This window comes from Macrotis lagotis, chromosome 1, assembly GCF_037893015.1.
Source record: "Macrotis lagotis isolate mMagLag1 chromosome 1, bilby.v1.9.chrom.fasta, whole genome shotgun sequence".
Taxonomy (NCBI): domain Eukaryota; kingdom Metazoa; phylum Chordata; class Mammalia; order Peramelemorphia; family Peramelidae; genus Macrotis; species Macrotis lagotis.
In genome coordinates this window covers 315,414,713-315,429,187 of record NC_133658.1, presented here as the reverse complement: position 1 = coordinate 315,429,187, position 14,475 = coordinate 315,414,713, and the positions used below count along the sequence as shown (strand labels likewise).

At 39.6% G+C, this 14,475-nt stretch overlaps 1 protein-coding gene across 11 annotated transcripts in view; it reads right to left on the bottom strand.

Moving 5' to 3' along the window:
* ZNF536 (zinc finger protein 536) overlaps window positions 1-14,475 on the bottom strand; it is a 590,155-nt gene that overhangs the window by 320,176 nt on the left and 255,504 nt on the right. For all 11 annotated transcript variants that reach the window (XM_074211458.1, XM_074211460.1, XM_074211455.1 and 8 more), the window contains one exon: window positions 11,417-13,588. In XM_074211458.1, coding sequence (XP_074067559.1) covers window positions 11,417-13,586 — 2,170 coding nt within the window. In that variant the 5' untranslated portion in view covers window positions 13,587-13,588. The remainder of the gene's footprint in view (window positions 1-11,416; window positions 13,589-14,475) is intronic.

Below are 14,475 nucleotides of genomic sequence, written 5' to 3'. Positions count from 1 at the left end.
TGTGACCTAGGTTGTGTGACCCTGGGCAAGTCACTTAACCCTGATTTCCTCACAAAAATTAATCAATAAATAAAAATACAATAGCAGAGATAATGATGATGATGATGATGATGATGATGATGATGATGATGATGATGATGATGATGATGATAATAATACTTTATGGGTACATGGAGCTTTTAGTTGTCAAACTCACATTTATGATTAGTGACTTAGCTTTCTAAGTTATTTAAATACTTCATACTTATTTTTTATTAATTCTATATATATTCAGCTATACATATATTGTCCCTTCCCCAATAAAAGGTAAATTACTTAAAAGCAGGTATTATTTCATTATTTTTATGTGTATCTCCAGAGGCTAGCAGAGTGACTGGCACATAGTAGGCATTTAAGAAATACTTGTTGATTGATTGCTTTACAATCTCATTTGATTTTCATAATATACTGTATAAATGGTAGAGAAGATATTGTCATTCATATGATACAAATGAGAAAATTGAGAGTCAAAATAGTTTTTTCCAAGGTGACATACCTAACAAGTAGCAGAGTTGAAACTAGGTCCTAAATGTCCTGATGTTCCCTGCCCTATGCTTAGGTGACTCTTGAGATCACCAGAGATAATATGGGGGTTTCATAAATCCAGAGATGGGAATCATTGGGTTAAGGCCTTCAGGATACTCTATATCATGGAGACAAGAAATCCCAATAGCTGAGCAGATACAGATGACATATTTTATGACATGTAGCACTCTTGGGGTTAGTTTAGGACAAATGAAAGGAAACATTGCCTGAAATCCTAATCCCCAAAGTGTTACTTTGCACAACAGGCAGTAAACTTAGGAAATGTGTTAGCCCAAGAAGTAATACCAGCCAAAAAATATAGTTTCCCCAAAGGTCTAAATAAATTCATGGATGACAGATCCACAAGAGTTTATGAAGGAAAACACAAGAGAAACTACATCATGTAAGAGGAAAAATACTAGAGGAGGAATCTACGGAATTGAGTTCCAGTTCATAAGCCTTATGACCTTGAATAAATTAGTTTTCTTCTCTGCACCTCAGTTTCTTAACTTGTACAAGGAAGGGGTTGAATGACTTCTCAGGTTTCTCCTAACTCAATTTGTAAATCTTTATAAGTTTTGACTCTGTCACATGGAATCCAGAATAAATCAATTCAACACTCTGTGCCTCAATCACTTCACATGTGAATGGGGAGAATAATTATTTATACTATCTATCCAAGAGTCATTGAGAGGGAAATTCCATGTAAAATGTATGGCACTATAGAAATGTGACCCATGATGGTGATAATGGCTATTTTGAGGTCATTTTAGACCAGAGAACAGAAAAAAAAAAATCTAAGCAACTATTTAACCCAAATGCTTCATTTTAAAGATTAGCATGCATATTAAGGTCCAGAAAGGGAAAGCAATTTACCTAAGAATATCCAAGTAATAGGTAACAATCTTGAATCCAAGTCTAATACCCTTTGAACTACACCATATAAACTATATTGTTCCACATCCCCATTTTTGGGAATACTCATACAAGACTAGTGAGTATTGATGGGTCATGGGTCTGACCCAACATAGTAGCTCACAAGTCCCTTTGTTCTTAATATTTGGGGCTGAATTCTTTGTGATTATGGACTTTCCAGGCAAGGAGTCAGTTGGTTTCATGTTTTCCCTTTTTCCCAGACCCATGCCACATGTCCCATAACACTACAAGGTTCCAAAAAAAAAAAAGAATTCCATACTATGAGGAGCCAAGCTCAGGACATTTTCCCCCTGTGAATGAAAAAACAATCACAGGAGGTAGATTAATTCTTTCCGGACTTCAGTCCTTTACATCTAACATCCTATTGGCACTAGCCCACCCATCAGGTAGCAATATATATTGTTCAGACATGCATTGTTTGGGGACTCTGCAAGCTTTGTGATGACAAGGATCATGGAAAGGATGGTAGCAAATCTCTGTGCTTAGTCTGGCATTGCATGTGTTAGAATAGCGTTGCTGGACTTTGCATCCTGCCTCTTCAGCACATTTGAATGGAACAATATTCATTTTTCACATTAGTGTTAATAAGCCTTGTTATTAGAGGGGTCAAATAAAGCAATAACTATGGCAGAGTGAGATGGATTGACAAAAATTAAACTCCCAGTTGATGGTGAGAACTGGCATATTTGAAAACAAGGAGGCTCAAATTTGGCTCATAAAGGGCTCCATACATAGGATTTAATAATAGTCACAAATTTGCCCAACAAAAGCTGAACAAGAATACCTCTCATAACCCTACCTCCAAAGGACTCAGATTTGGAAAGTTTTTAGCTTTTGACCAACAAGAAGCCTGAATCGCAGACCCCAGAGTTTCTTTTCGTAGGTTTGGTGGTGTTAGAGGATGATTTTCCAGATGGTGCTTAACAATGATTGTGCCAGATTCTACAGCTTAAGTAAATGTTGCCATCCCCTAGTTCTTGCCAGAAAAAGATGGAAGACCCGGTCCTTTCTCCTTGCTCCAGCATTCCCTTCCCACAAGAGATCAGAAAGTCCCACATTGACTTGGGCAGTCTTCTTGGAGGATGGACACTTCCAAGGCCCTTTTCCCTCTCCCCATCTGCAGGACCTTCTGGCTGAGTTGCATTTACTAAGAGCTGCCAACCCCCAATCAGCAAGGGTAGAGGAATGAGCTAGCCAGATACCGACAGAGGACACTGTGCAGGAAGAGAAGGTAGATTACCAGGAAGGGAAAGGAAGAAAGCCCAGAGGGCCCAAATGGCAAAGCCTCAAGTCTGATCATGTCTAATTTAGGAAGTTTACCCTATTCAATCTTTGAATCTCTGCAGGTGTTTCTCCACCTTACCATTAAAAATGTCTTTAATGCTGACAATGATTCAGCTAACACCCCATGATTTAGGAGGAAAAGAGAAATATTCACAGTCTCTCTGCCTCTGTCTCTTTCTCTCTCTCTCCCCATCCCCCACTCTCCTTACTCTTTTCTCTCTGCACTTATCTCTTTCTCTCTCTCTCTCTCTCTCTCTCTCTCTCTCTCTCTCTCTCTCTCCCCACAACCCTCCATTGTCTCAGCTTAGATTCTCCCACTTTTCTTTTTCTATAGCCTAAATAAGTCTCCAAGGTTAGAACTCAGAAACATTTTTAAGTAGATGAATTATGATGACTAAAACATAAAAGTTTGCAAAGTGTGTTACAAACATTCTCATTGGATGGTGACCACAACTCTGAGAGATTGGGGCTGCTATTATCCTCGTTTTTACATAAAGAAACCAAGGCTCAAAGGAATAAAGTGACTTTGTCAAGATCACGCAACTAGTCATTACCAGAGGCAGGATTCAAAACAGACCTTGACTAGAAGTCTAGTTCTCTTTCTTCTTTGGCATACTGTTAGTCAAGCTTGTCTTTGCTGCCCTGGCCTCTTTACACTCTGCACCTTCATCTAACTTAATGACATTTCCTCCTTCCCTTAGGAACTCCCAATTGTAACATTCCCTCTGCCTTTATAATAGATGATTTACACATCTAAATCTATGATCTTGTGATCCTCAGGGGCAGATAGGACTGGATAGAGCTCTGAGTCTAGCGTCAGGAAGACTTAGTACAAATCTAGCCTCAGATACTAGCTGTGTGACCCTAAGTCCTTAACCCTATTTGTCAAATGTTGATTCAGTTTTATCGATGGAAATGACCTTTAAGAGGAAGTATTTCCATCTGCTTTGCTGCTGCTCCTTGAGGACCATGGGATCTTACCATCTGATTTGCTTCAGAAATCTTTCATATGTTGAGTCTGCTTCTTTTAGAATGGGAGCTTCTTGAGAACAAGGACCATCTTACTTTTCTATTGTATATATCCAAAGATTAGCACAATGTTTTGCACATAGCAAATGCTTCATTCATTCATTCATTCTTCATTACTTATAAAAAGAAATCTCCTAAATCTTGTCCTGATATTTCCAAAAAGATATCCAGGAAATCACCCCTAAACCTACCATCTGAGTTAATGGGAACCATGAGGCAAACCATCCAATCTATTTGAAAATAGATTTCTTCAATTTCACTTATTCTGAAATAAGTTATGTTTTCTTATATTAAATTCAGGTTTAAGTTTATATTTCCATTTCTGAGTCCAGTGTGTAAACAACAAAGTCACAATCTTCTTGGAGTTTATCAATCTTTGTAAAGTTTTATGAGCATTTACTTATTGTGCTTCCCAGAATTCCTATTATACCCATCCTGAGAATCGAAAGGCTAAGGAAAAATTGGCTACAGGACTTGCCTGAGTTGATTGAGGGGGTAATTTTGAGAATAGATGTAAGATCTCAGACAGCTTGACCTTTAAACTAATTTTTAGCTAAGAATCCTATCCAAAAAAAAAGTTTGAGTCCAAAAAGGAAAGTGTAAACTCACCATGATTTCCTGGAAATTGACTGAAAAAGCAAAGCAGACTTTACTTTTTAAAGGTCTAGGGAGTGAGTGTAGCCTTCAAACCATCCCACCCTGAAACCATGGTGGAGATGTGTTAAAGTTGCTACATTTTCATTTTCTAAAATGCTAATAGAATACATACTCAGGAAATAGGGAAACCTCCAGATTATTCCTTCTTCTTCTTCCTAAGTAATTGCTACCAAGAATAAAACAGTACAAGTTCCTTAAAATTTTAATAACAAAAGAAGTCAACAAACTAGGGCCTATAGAAGAGATGAGAAAATATATCACCTTCATTTGATGGAGAGGTAGGGGATAATGGCATGGGATATTGCAGATGTCATAGAAGGCAGTCCATGAAGAACTATTGAGCGTCTGTAGCAGCCAGACCATCTCCAATAGTCCTGTATCATCAATCAGGCCCTGGGATGGAGCAATTCTGGAAATGCAAGTGAGAAGGATGCAGAATACTCCTCACTATAATAAACATAATTGTGATACTCATGCCTCCAAGCATTGGTTGGTTGGTGTAGTCTTCTTCTATACTGAAGGACTAGTAGAGTGGATGTTTTAATTCTTTGTCAGGGAAAGTTCTTTAAATAGAGGAAGAAAAGTATAAATGTGGAAATCAAATTAATGGAAATGCAAAAATCATTAATAATAAACTTTAAAAAATGAGAAAAATGAAAATGTTTGGTCACTACTCACACTGTTGTCAAACAAGAAGCATAATAAAAATAAAATAGCTTTTATCTTTTTTTAACTTTTAACTTTATATTAACTTAAAATTTTTTAAATTGTTTTTATGACCCCTTTTCTATATTACTTAATCAACAGTTACTTAGGATGTACCTACTGTATCAGTCATTGGGATACAAACAAATTAAAAAACCACCCAAAAGGATGACTTTAGATTCAAAATAGGTTAAAAATCCATTATGGAAATGGGGGGGCAGAGGGAAGGACTCCCTCTACTTTGACCTCTGACCTTTTCACAGGCCTTGGCACAAGCTGGAATTCCCTGAGAATCTAGTGCTGAGCCCCTGCCAGGTTATTAGCAAAGGCCTGCACCCACAGCAGCTCTGTTGGAAATGCTCTTGCAAATGTCTAGATGTACACAGCTTTAATACACACAACTCAAGCTTCTGTAAACCTCCTACAAACAGGGAGCAGCATGTACAGTATTCCATATCAGGGTTTGAAGGGCTGCATATGGTGCTCAGTTATAACAGCTGAGCTTTAAAAAGTACATCTTCTCATCTCACTGAACCAGAGCCCAAATAAGGCGGGCAAAAGGAAAAAAAAACCAACCCGTGGGGAGGTGAAGTATGGTTTGTATGTAGGGGACCCTGCTACATGAAATATTGTTTTATTATAAATTTATTATCTTCTTAAAAAAAGATATTTTGTCAACCTAAACAGTACTCCCTGCTTATAATTCCCAAGATTATGATTTTAATTATTAAGTTGACATGGAGATGAGTTCTTAGGTCTCTAGATCCTCGGATTATGGATTATAGATTAGATATTAGATATATATTATATTGGATTATAGATAGGTGAGTAAAAAAACAGAGACAGTCAAGGATAGAGAACTAACATCAGATTCAGATGGTCCCAAGTCTTGTCTCTGATGTATGCTGGTTCTGTGACCAATAGCAAATCACCTAAACTGACCCAAGGCAGTTACCTAAAACTATTAGTTTCAGAGCAGGTGCTGATCTGTATTGGCAGGAGGTAGTTTCTTCTTGGGGAATTCTTGGTATCAATGACATTGGAAATGCAGTCTGAAAACATTTAAAAGCAGTATGTCTCTTCCTCTTCTCCAATCCCCACCCCCCAAAAAAAAGTTTTTCAATGGGATGGACAGTACCTGGGGTATCCTACCCCCTTTATTCCCTACTTTACTTGTCTCTTTCATGGCTCTGGCTACCCCAAAACTATCCAGGCTACTTGATGGCTCACACAGACTGGAGGAGATGGGACTCACTAAATCTATTCCTTCCAGGGAAATGGAATATCACCATGTCTAACCATCTGCTCTCTAATTGCCCCTGAAGATGTTCCAGGCCTTATTATCTACCCTATCTACCCAATCTCTGGGCACCCTCATCTGACCCACAGATGAAACCTAAAATCCCCGGACTTTGTCATCCACCCTGCTGCTACACCCTCAGGATTTCCCAGCCTTTCCATCTGTCTGGCAACTGGATTTTATTTTTTTGTGATATTTCACCCCAATCAGATTGTGAGCTCCAAAGCAAGGACTATCCATCTCACTTTTCTTATTTGCATCCTCAGTGTTTAGGTGGCTGATGTCTTTAGTCCCTTGCTGGTAAGATACATCCAGAAAGACTTCCAGGTGGAAAAGAGCTGGGGAGGGGCCGGAGTAAGCAAGTTTCCTGGAATACAAAAACTTTTACTTTCTGTTTCTGATGCCGATAATGACTTTCTTCAGCTTCCCAGCCAACTTCCCGCTTTTCCCTCCCCAGCCCCCTGTTGCTGCACGCCATCCCCCAGCTCCAGTATAAAGTTTGGCTTTTGCAGCATGAAGCAGCTGGGCCAAGCTACCAGCGAATGATAATGACCTCAGAAATCTGCTGTTAGCTCGACAACAATAGGGTGCTCAGTCTACTGGAAAATTGTGTTCATCAGCTAACTCTGCTCAGTTACTAATTGACATTGCCAAATATTTTAAGAACAATTGGAATGCACAAGCAAAAAAAAAAAAATGAAGATCTTAATCCTCAGACTTAATTTTTTTTTTGGCCTGTTTTGTTTGCTTGGAGCAGGAGATGGCTATCACAAAACTAAATGGGGGAGGGAAGAGAAAAAAAAAAGAAGGGAAAAAAAGCTAGAAAGAAAGAAAAACTATCATATTGCAATCTAGTCTATGTCCATGCAAAGATGTCCTGTTCAAAAGCTTCTGATTTGTTCTGTCGTTGGGGCTCAAATATGGTCTGAAACCCATTGTTTAAAGGAAAATTCCATAAACCAAAAAAAAAAAAAAAGAAGAAGAGAGAGAGAGAGAGAGAGATATCACAAGGGTTCTAAGCCAGCTGGTCAAATAATTCTCGCCCATCTCTAAATACTAAACAAGAAGTAATGAAGGTTAACAATATTTTATTTCGTCTTTGCCTCCCTTGATTTCCATTGATCATGTAACTTGGCCTACTTTATTTAATGAACTGGAGGGTCAATGCATTCAATTACCCCCTTCCCACCATCAAGACTTCAATTATCCCCACACCAAAATTATGGGAAAATGCAGAAGGTAACTACCCTGTTGGATATAATGAACAGTATCGTTTCTTACTACATTAAGTTTTAATTATTCTGTGTGCTATTTCCGAAGCAAAATCTGAAGAACACAAACTTTTTTTTTTTAGAGCCAGAAATGAGATAGGCTGGGACGCCTGCTTTGATATGTTTTTGGGAGAATGATGCAGAGATTAATTCCATCAGGGGGTTTGCATGCAATCAGGCAACCACAACTAGCATAGGACAAAAACATATGTACAGTTTTCTACATGTTAGAAAAGAAAAAAGTGGGCTTCTGAGTTTCCTGCTTCCCAATAGTTTTCGTTTGTATTGCCCAGGGAGGCAGAAATGACATCTACTATTGTGTGAAATTATTGGGAAGTCAAATAAACAAAAATAAATGATAAAAACAAAAAGAAAAGGACAGGGAAGTGATCTGTGTGTCGTCTAGTTTTGTCCATTTTCTGTTAGAAAATATGACCTCTCAATTTGTCAAAGGTCCTAGTTTTAGCAGTTGATCTTAAGCTTAGTTCTCAGCAGTCTGGAGAGCTAGAGAACAAATACATTTTCTGGTTCAGTGGAGTCATTTTCACATGTTCACTGATTCAAACATTCTTTTACTCACATAACAAACAGCTGCATACCACATTAGCCTAGCCAGTGACAGTCACACATCTCGGCAATAACTGTTTGATTGCAAACTTGACCCTTTCTTCTTCTCAGCCTGAGCAAGACATTTTTAAACAGCCACTCGGTTCCCAATCCTCCTTTGCAAAGAATTACATCAGATAACAAAGGACTTCTCTGCCACTCATTGTAAGCCTTCTTCTGGAGATCTGTTCTAAGAGGCTCTCTGTAAAAAGGTTTTTTTTTTTTTTATGATGAATTCAGAACTACTATCATGTTAAGAGCAGCGATTTATAAAGAAGAATTCATTGGTTGAGATCTGAAAAAAATAGTTTCTCAGGCCCTACTGACCCAGTTTTCAACAAAAAAGAGAATCAAGTGATGCAAATGAAGTTTTGAGACATTGTTATGCTGTCTGAGAAATTTGTAAAACCCTCCGTTTTGCAGTAATTTCTTAATAAAAGCCTCAATAAGTATTGCATTCTTACTTACAGGTCCAAAGACTTTGGTCTTCACCTTGCAGGTTTCTATATAACAGGTAATGGCAAAATGCCAATTGCACTATATAGAAAGATATATCTAGTTTAATATCGCTTACACCAAATTGTAATCTTTTTGTTTTTAAATAAGTTGACTTGCCAAGCTTGCTTGAGTGTTTTTAGTCCAGGATAAAAATTTAATGCTAGACTTCAGACTTGGTGTATATGAAGTATAAATTTTTTTTTATAGTTGCATTCATTTCCAGATCATTCATGAATCCAAAATAGATATTTTAAAGAAGAAAAACTTTTTTTAAAGGTCAGGTCACTCAGAAAGGAATCAACCAATAGTCACATTTATCATCTGATTCCAAAGTGGCAATAAAAAGTTTATGAATAACTCCAATTGTAATTTGTTGGCTTTTTTGTTTTTTTCTTTCCCAGACATATATAGACTTGGAGTTAGAGAATTCCCACAGAGTTGGAAAAGTCAGAGTGGATTCCTTCAACACAAGCTATATTTGGAAATAAAGAAAATGATGGATATGGGGAATTAACACTGACTATCACTTGGCCAGAAGGTGAGAAAGATAGGGTAGATGTGTCATTTATAAAACTAAATATTTGGCATTAGACTGCACAGATAACATCTTTTAATTTTCAGCTGATTTTGGATTTTCAAGAAATTCTTGAATTCAGTCAGTGTCATATCAGGGTCCTTCCCCAAATTTCAGAAATGCCTAGGTTCTCTCTCTCCACCCCCCCCCCCTTCATTCTATTCCCCAGGTTTGTCTAAGTCAATATTAGCAGAAATGTTCTACCTGGAAGGAGAACCCAACCAAAGAAAGTCAGACCCTCTGTTTGACACAGGGTTATGATTCTTTCCTTCCAGTCCCTGAAAATAGCAAAGTTTTATAAAGTACTTTTAGTATCTGGCCGTGAAAAGCGGAAACTAATCCCTTTTATCTTAGCACTTTCCAGTCACTAAAAACAATTTTAATCACTCTCCATACTATGAAATTAGCCCCTACGTGGTACTCGTGCTCCTATTTAGAATTTTCTAATGTGTCTCACCAGTAATAAATCGCCAACAAGGCTATGGCTCCTAGAGTAGACAGTGTGTTTCATGGGTATTTAAACAACAGCATTAAGTACTATAGGAATCTGTGGAATGTGGAGCACAGATTTATGTGTCTTAAGAGTTCTTTACTGGTTTGTAATAACCCAGGAAACTAACGCTTTATTTTTATATTAATTTTGTCCTCAAAGTAGGGTATACTGAAGCATGACAATAACAACAAACTAAACTGGCATATACCTAATAACTGTAACAGAGAATTGCCTCCAATGCTAAAATATTTATTGAAATGGGGTAAGGGTGGGGACGACTAAAAAGAATTAACCTCGACAGCCTGCTACCAGATCTTTAACAGTGGGCAATGTAATGCCTTAAGGTACCTCAAACTGTCTTTCATTTTCTAGACTTAATGGCTGATTGCAGAAATCAATGTTGCCATTAGTAACAGAGTATTTGTTATGGCATGATTTCCTCTGTTGTTAGGCTTGCAGAATGATTACAGTATTAGCAAGGTGCTTTCCTTATAGAGGGCTAGAGATAGAACGTTCCATTTACTATCCATTAACAAGTAGCTTTAAAAATAGGGACAAAGCCAGAAATCTTACCTGCCGTGGGGTGGAGATTGTGGAAATTCAGGTTTCATAGTTTAGACTTTTTTATTTCAAAAAAAAAGGATGAGGAAACAATATCTTGTGAACATTTATAGGGACTGTTTTTGGTGGGGAGAGCGTTACTATTTCATAAACTATGTCAAAGTGAATGTGGGATAAAGTGTAATTTAAGACATGAGTCTAAGTTTCTGTTTTGCTAAATTCCTAGATTGCATATGGGTTTAGTAGAAGGTGATACAGTCCACATGACAGAACTTCTCAAAGAGGTGGATCATGGATTTAGAGAGAATAGAGATTATAAAGATCATCTAGGCCAGCTTTTTTTATTTTATAATTATGGCAAAGAAAAAAATTTGAACAGAGGTCGTACGAATCCTTTCCACTGTCTGTGAATATGAGTTTGAATAAGAAAAAATATAGTGGGAAGAAGGTTGTTTCACATTTGAAGAGTGGTCTATTTGGGAGGGTTGAGAAAACAATGAAAGTGTATCTTTAGGGGGAAAGACTCAAATAAGGGCTCCCTCTTCCAGCTTCAGCTATGGATAGTCTAAGGGATCCTGAAAGATCTTTGTTCAAGAATCCCAAGGGAGAGGACCTCAGAGGTCTTTCAGAGATGGAAACAGACAGGGATGAAGAGAGTTGGTGGTGTGCTCTCTACACCTATATAAATGGCAGAAATGAAAAGATAGAAACCTTTTTAAGGTATAAAAGAGAGTGAAAGCAAGGGGTCATGACCATGTTCTTAAAAATCAATAATGACACAAGACGAAGGAGGAAATCATGTATTTTCCACTTTGAAAGGCCTAGGGATCATGATAAGATAATGGTTAAAGAGAATTTGAGCAATGCTTCTAATGCCAAGGCTTTCCATTGGATGATGTTCACTTTTTTTTTCCTCCCCCAAATAGAAGCCAACCTACCTGAGGATGATGGTGATGAAGGGTGAGGGCTGTCTTCCTGAGCACTTCCAGTCTGAGAAAGGCCCCCACCGACCCCACTCTCCTCAGTAATATTGGAAGAGCCTGGTGTGGTGGACCGGCTCACTGACTGGGACTCCTGGTCACTGCCAGAACCCCGTCGCTCCTCCAAGCACCCTTGGAGGACCTCTTCTTCAGCTTTCCGGTCCCTCTTGTGGACTCGGGAGTGGACAACAACTTGGTGATATGTTCGGAACACTCGACCACAGTCTGGACACTCAGTGGGCTTCTCCTTCATGTTTCCATGACTTTGCATGTTGTAATCAAGTCCCTGGTTGAGACCATGTGACAAAAAATCTCTACTGCCTTCTAAAGGGTCTAGTTTATTTGGCAGGTCTCTTTGATTGCCCATTTTAGTGCTGTGAACCAAATCAGCAGGCATTTTCTGCTTGGAGCCATCTGTTCCTACTAACACATACTCCCGCTTCTCCTTATCAAACAGAACTCCGGCGTTTGCCAAAGTGTCTTCATGGTTGCGCTGTATCTGCTGCTCTTTAGACAAGAAGCCATGTTCCATGGCCATTCCTCTTGCCATAAGCTGCCAGGCCTGATAACTATTCACAGGGTCCATCTCGGCAGCCTTGGCAGCCGCCTGCAACCGTTCTATGCAGCTGGACTTCAGCGGCGGCACCAGGTTGAGGCAACCCAAGAGGGAGTGCTTGTCCCCTTCGCCAAGGCTGTGGGCCATGCCTGAGATAGGGGACAGCAGCTTCCCCAGCACCTCTTTCTCCTTCATAGGCAAGTCCCCCTTGTTGTAGAGTTGATTAGGTTCACTCAGGGTGGACTTGTCAGGAGGCATGAAGCCACTCTGCAAACAAGAGAGGTACCGAGAATACAGGTTGGCATGGGCCTCCTGGGACATACCTCCCATGGGGACAGGTACCTCGGGGTCATTGGGAGACTTGTTCTTGACAGAAAGCTTGTTGAGGTGAACCTTCATGTGATTCTTGAGAAACCAGGGTTCCTTGAAGCGCCTGCCACAGATCTGACAGCAGTGCTCAAAAGAATCCTTGTGTTTCCTCATGTGACCCTTGAGAAACCAAGCCTGACTGAACACCTGGCCACACACCTCACAGCGGAACTCGTTAGCTGCCTGCTCCCCACTTCCATTGGAGCCCTGGCCTTGGGCTGACTCTGCTGTGATATGAGCCTTCTCCACGTGGCTGATGAGCTCCTCCTCCTGAGAGGCTGCAAAGTCACACAGTGTACACTTGTAGGGCTTGTGAAGGATTCGGATGTGTCGATCCAGTTCTTCCCGTTTCTTGAACTTCCCCTTGCAAAATGTGCAGCGGAAACCTGCCGTGGGAAGCACCGTGTCTTCTTGGACATTGGTTGGCTTTGGTGAGGGCACTGGATTAGTGATGTCTGGGACACTGTGGTTCACCGGCAGAGACAAATTACAATTGGCCAAAGGGGGCTGCTGAGAGTGTGGTGGAGGCTTCACGTCGGGCCGAGGCTGCAGCAGACTGCTCTTCATCTGTTTGTCCCTCAGGATAGCTCTTTCCTCTAGTTCATGAAGTAGCCGATTCTCCTCCCGCACTCTCCCACGGCCTTTTCCCAGGTTTCCAAGCTTATGTGTCCTCAGGTGTATCTTCAAGTTCCCCTTCTGGGCTGCTCGGTGGTCACAGTAGGGACATTTGAAGGGCTTCTCACCAGTGTGTGTCCGCATGTGGAGGGAAAGGATGCTATTGAAGCGGAATCGTTTCCCACACAGGGGGCAAGGGTATTTCCGATTCTTCCTTGCATCATCTTCAATGTCACTCATCTGGGACATGATGCCAAGGTTCTGGCCATTCAGGAACTGCTGCAGGTCTACCCTTCCATTCAGACTGGTGTCCACATCTCGGTTAAGTTGGTTGGCCAAGAGGGCCATCTGGCTGCCAATGGGTTGGCCTCCCATGGACACGTGGCTTTTCTCTTCTAGGGGTGCAGAGGCCTTCTCTTCAGAGTTAGGCCTGGTCTGGAGCTCTGGAAAAGCATGACTGAGTTGAGATGTTATCTGGTGCAGCTTCTGGCTCATTGAATACTGACCATTAAGGATCGTGCTGTTAAGATGGGCCTCAGCCTCTGGGACAGCTGAAGAAACTCCAAGGCACAAACTAGCTTCCTCCATCCCTGCAGGGAGAAAGAAAGAAAGAAAGAGAGAAAAAAAAAGACCACTTAGATGTGGGCAATGGTAGTTAAGAATAATGAATCAAAAGTATCAGTTGACAGACAATTTGCATTTTAGGCTTTACCTACACATAATAATGCTAAGGAATTATGGTCAAAAAACAATAATAAAAAAATGAATTATTAAATGCCAATTATGCAATATGGTGTTGCTCATCCAATTTGTTTTAGCGGCAGATCTTCTTCATTGTATTTCCTATTTACAGACTGCAATTATTCATTCATATTTTAATTATTAATGTTTTACCACTTTCAATACCTAATAACAAATCAAGAGACTACATTTCTTCCTCTCTTTTCTTCCTTCCCTTGTTTTCCCTTCACATCCCTTTCCCAATACACTTTTGTAGTATCTGCACCTGTTTGCATGAGTAAAAGTTCAAGACAAGTCTATTATATACTCTTTTCCTTTCCTTCCTTTGTGTTTTCTTTTCTTTCTTTTCTTTTTTCCCTTTTCCTTCTTTTCTTTTCCTCCTCTTTTCCCTTTCCTTTTCCCTTTCATTTTCTTTTTTTTCTTATCCTCTTCTCTTTGTTTCCCTTTATTTTCTTTATCTCTTTTCTTTCCTTTCCCCTTTTCTTTTCTTCAAAACACAGATTGAATCCCATTTATAACTTTTTGGTACTGTTCACTACATCGAATACATTCCCCATTCTAAGATGAAAACAGGAATTTTATGATTTGACCAAAAAAACCACCCAATGATGGCATGATATTTACTGGCATACAATAAAACAAGATAATGTTTTGGGGGGAAAATAAGTAAAGGACAAGCTTTAGAACAATAAAAGGGATTTTGCTTTAGTCAACAAAAAGTGCAGTAATATCTCAT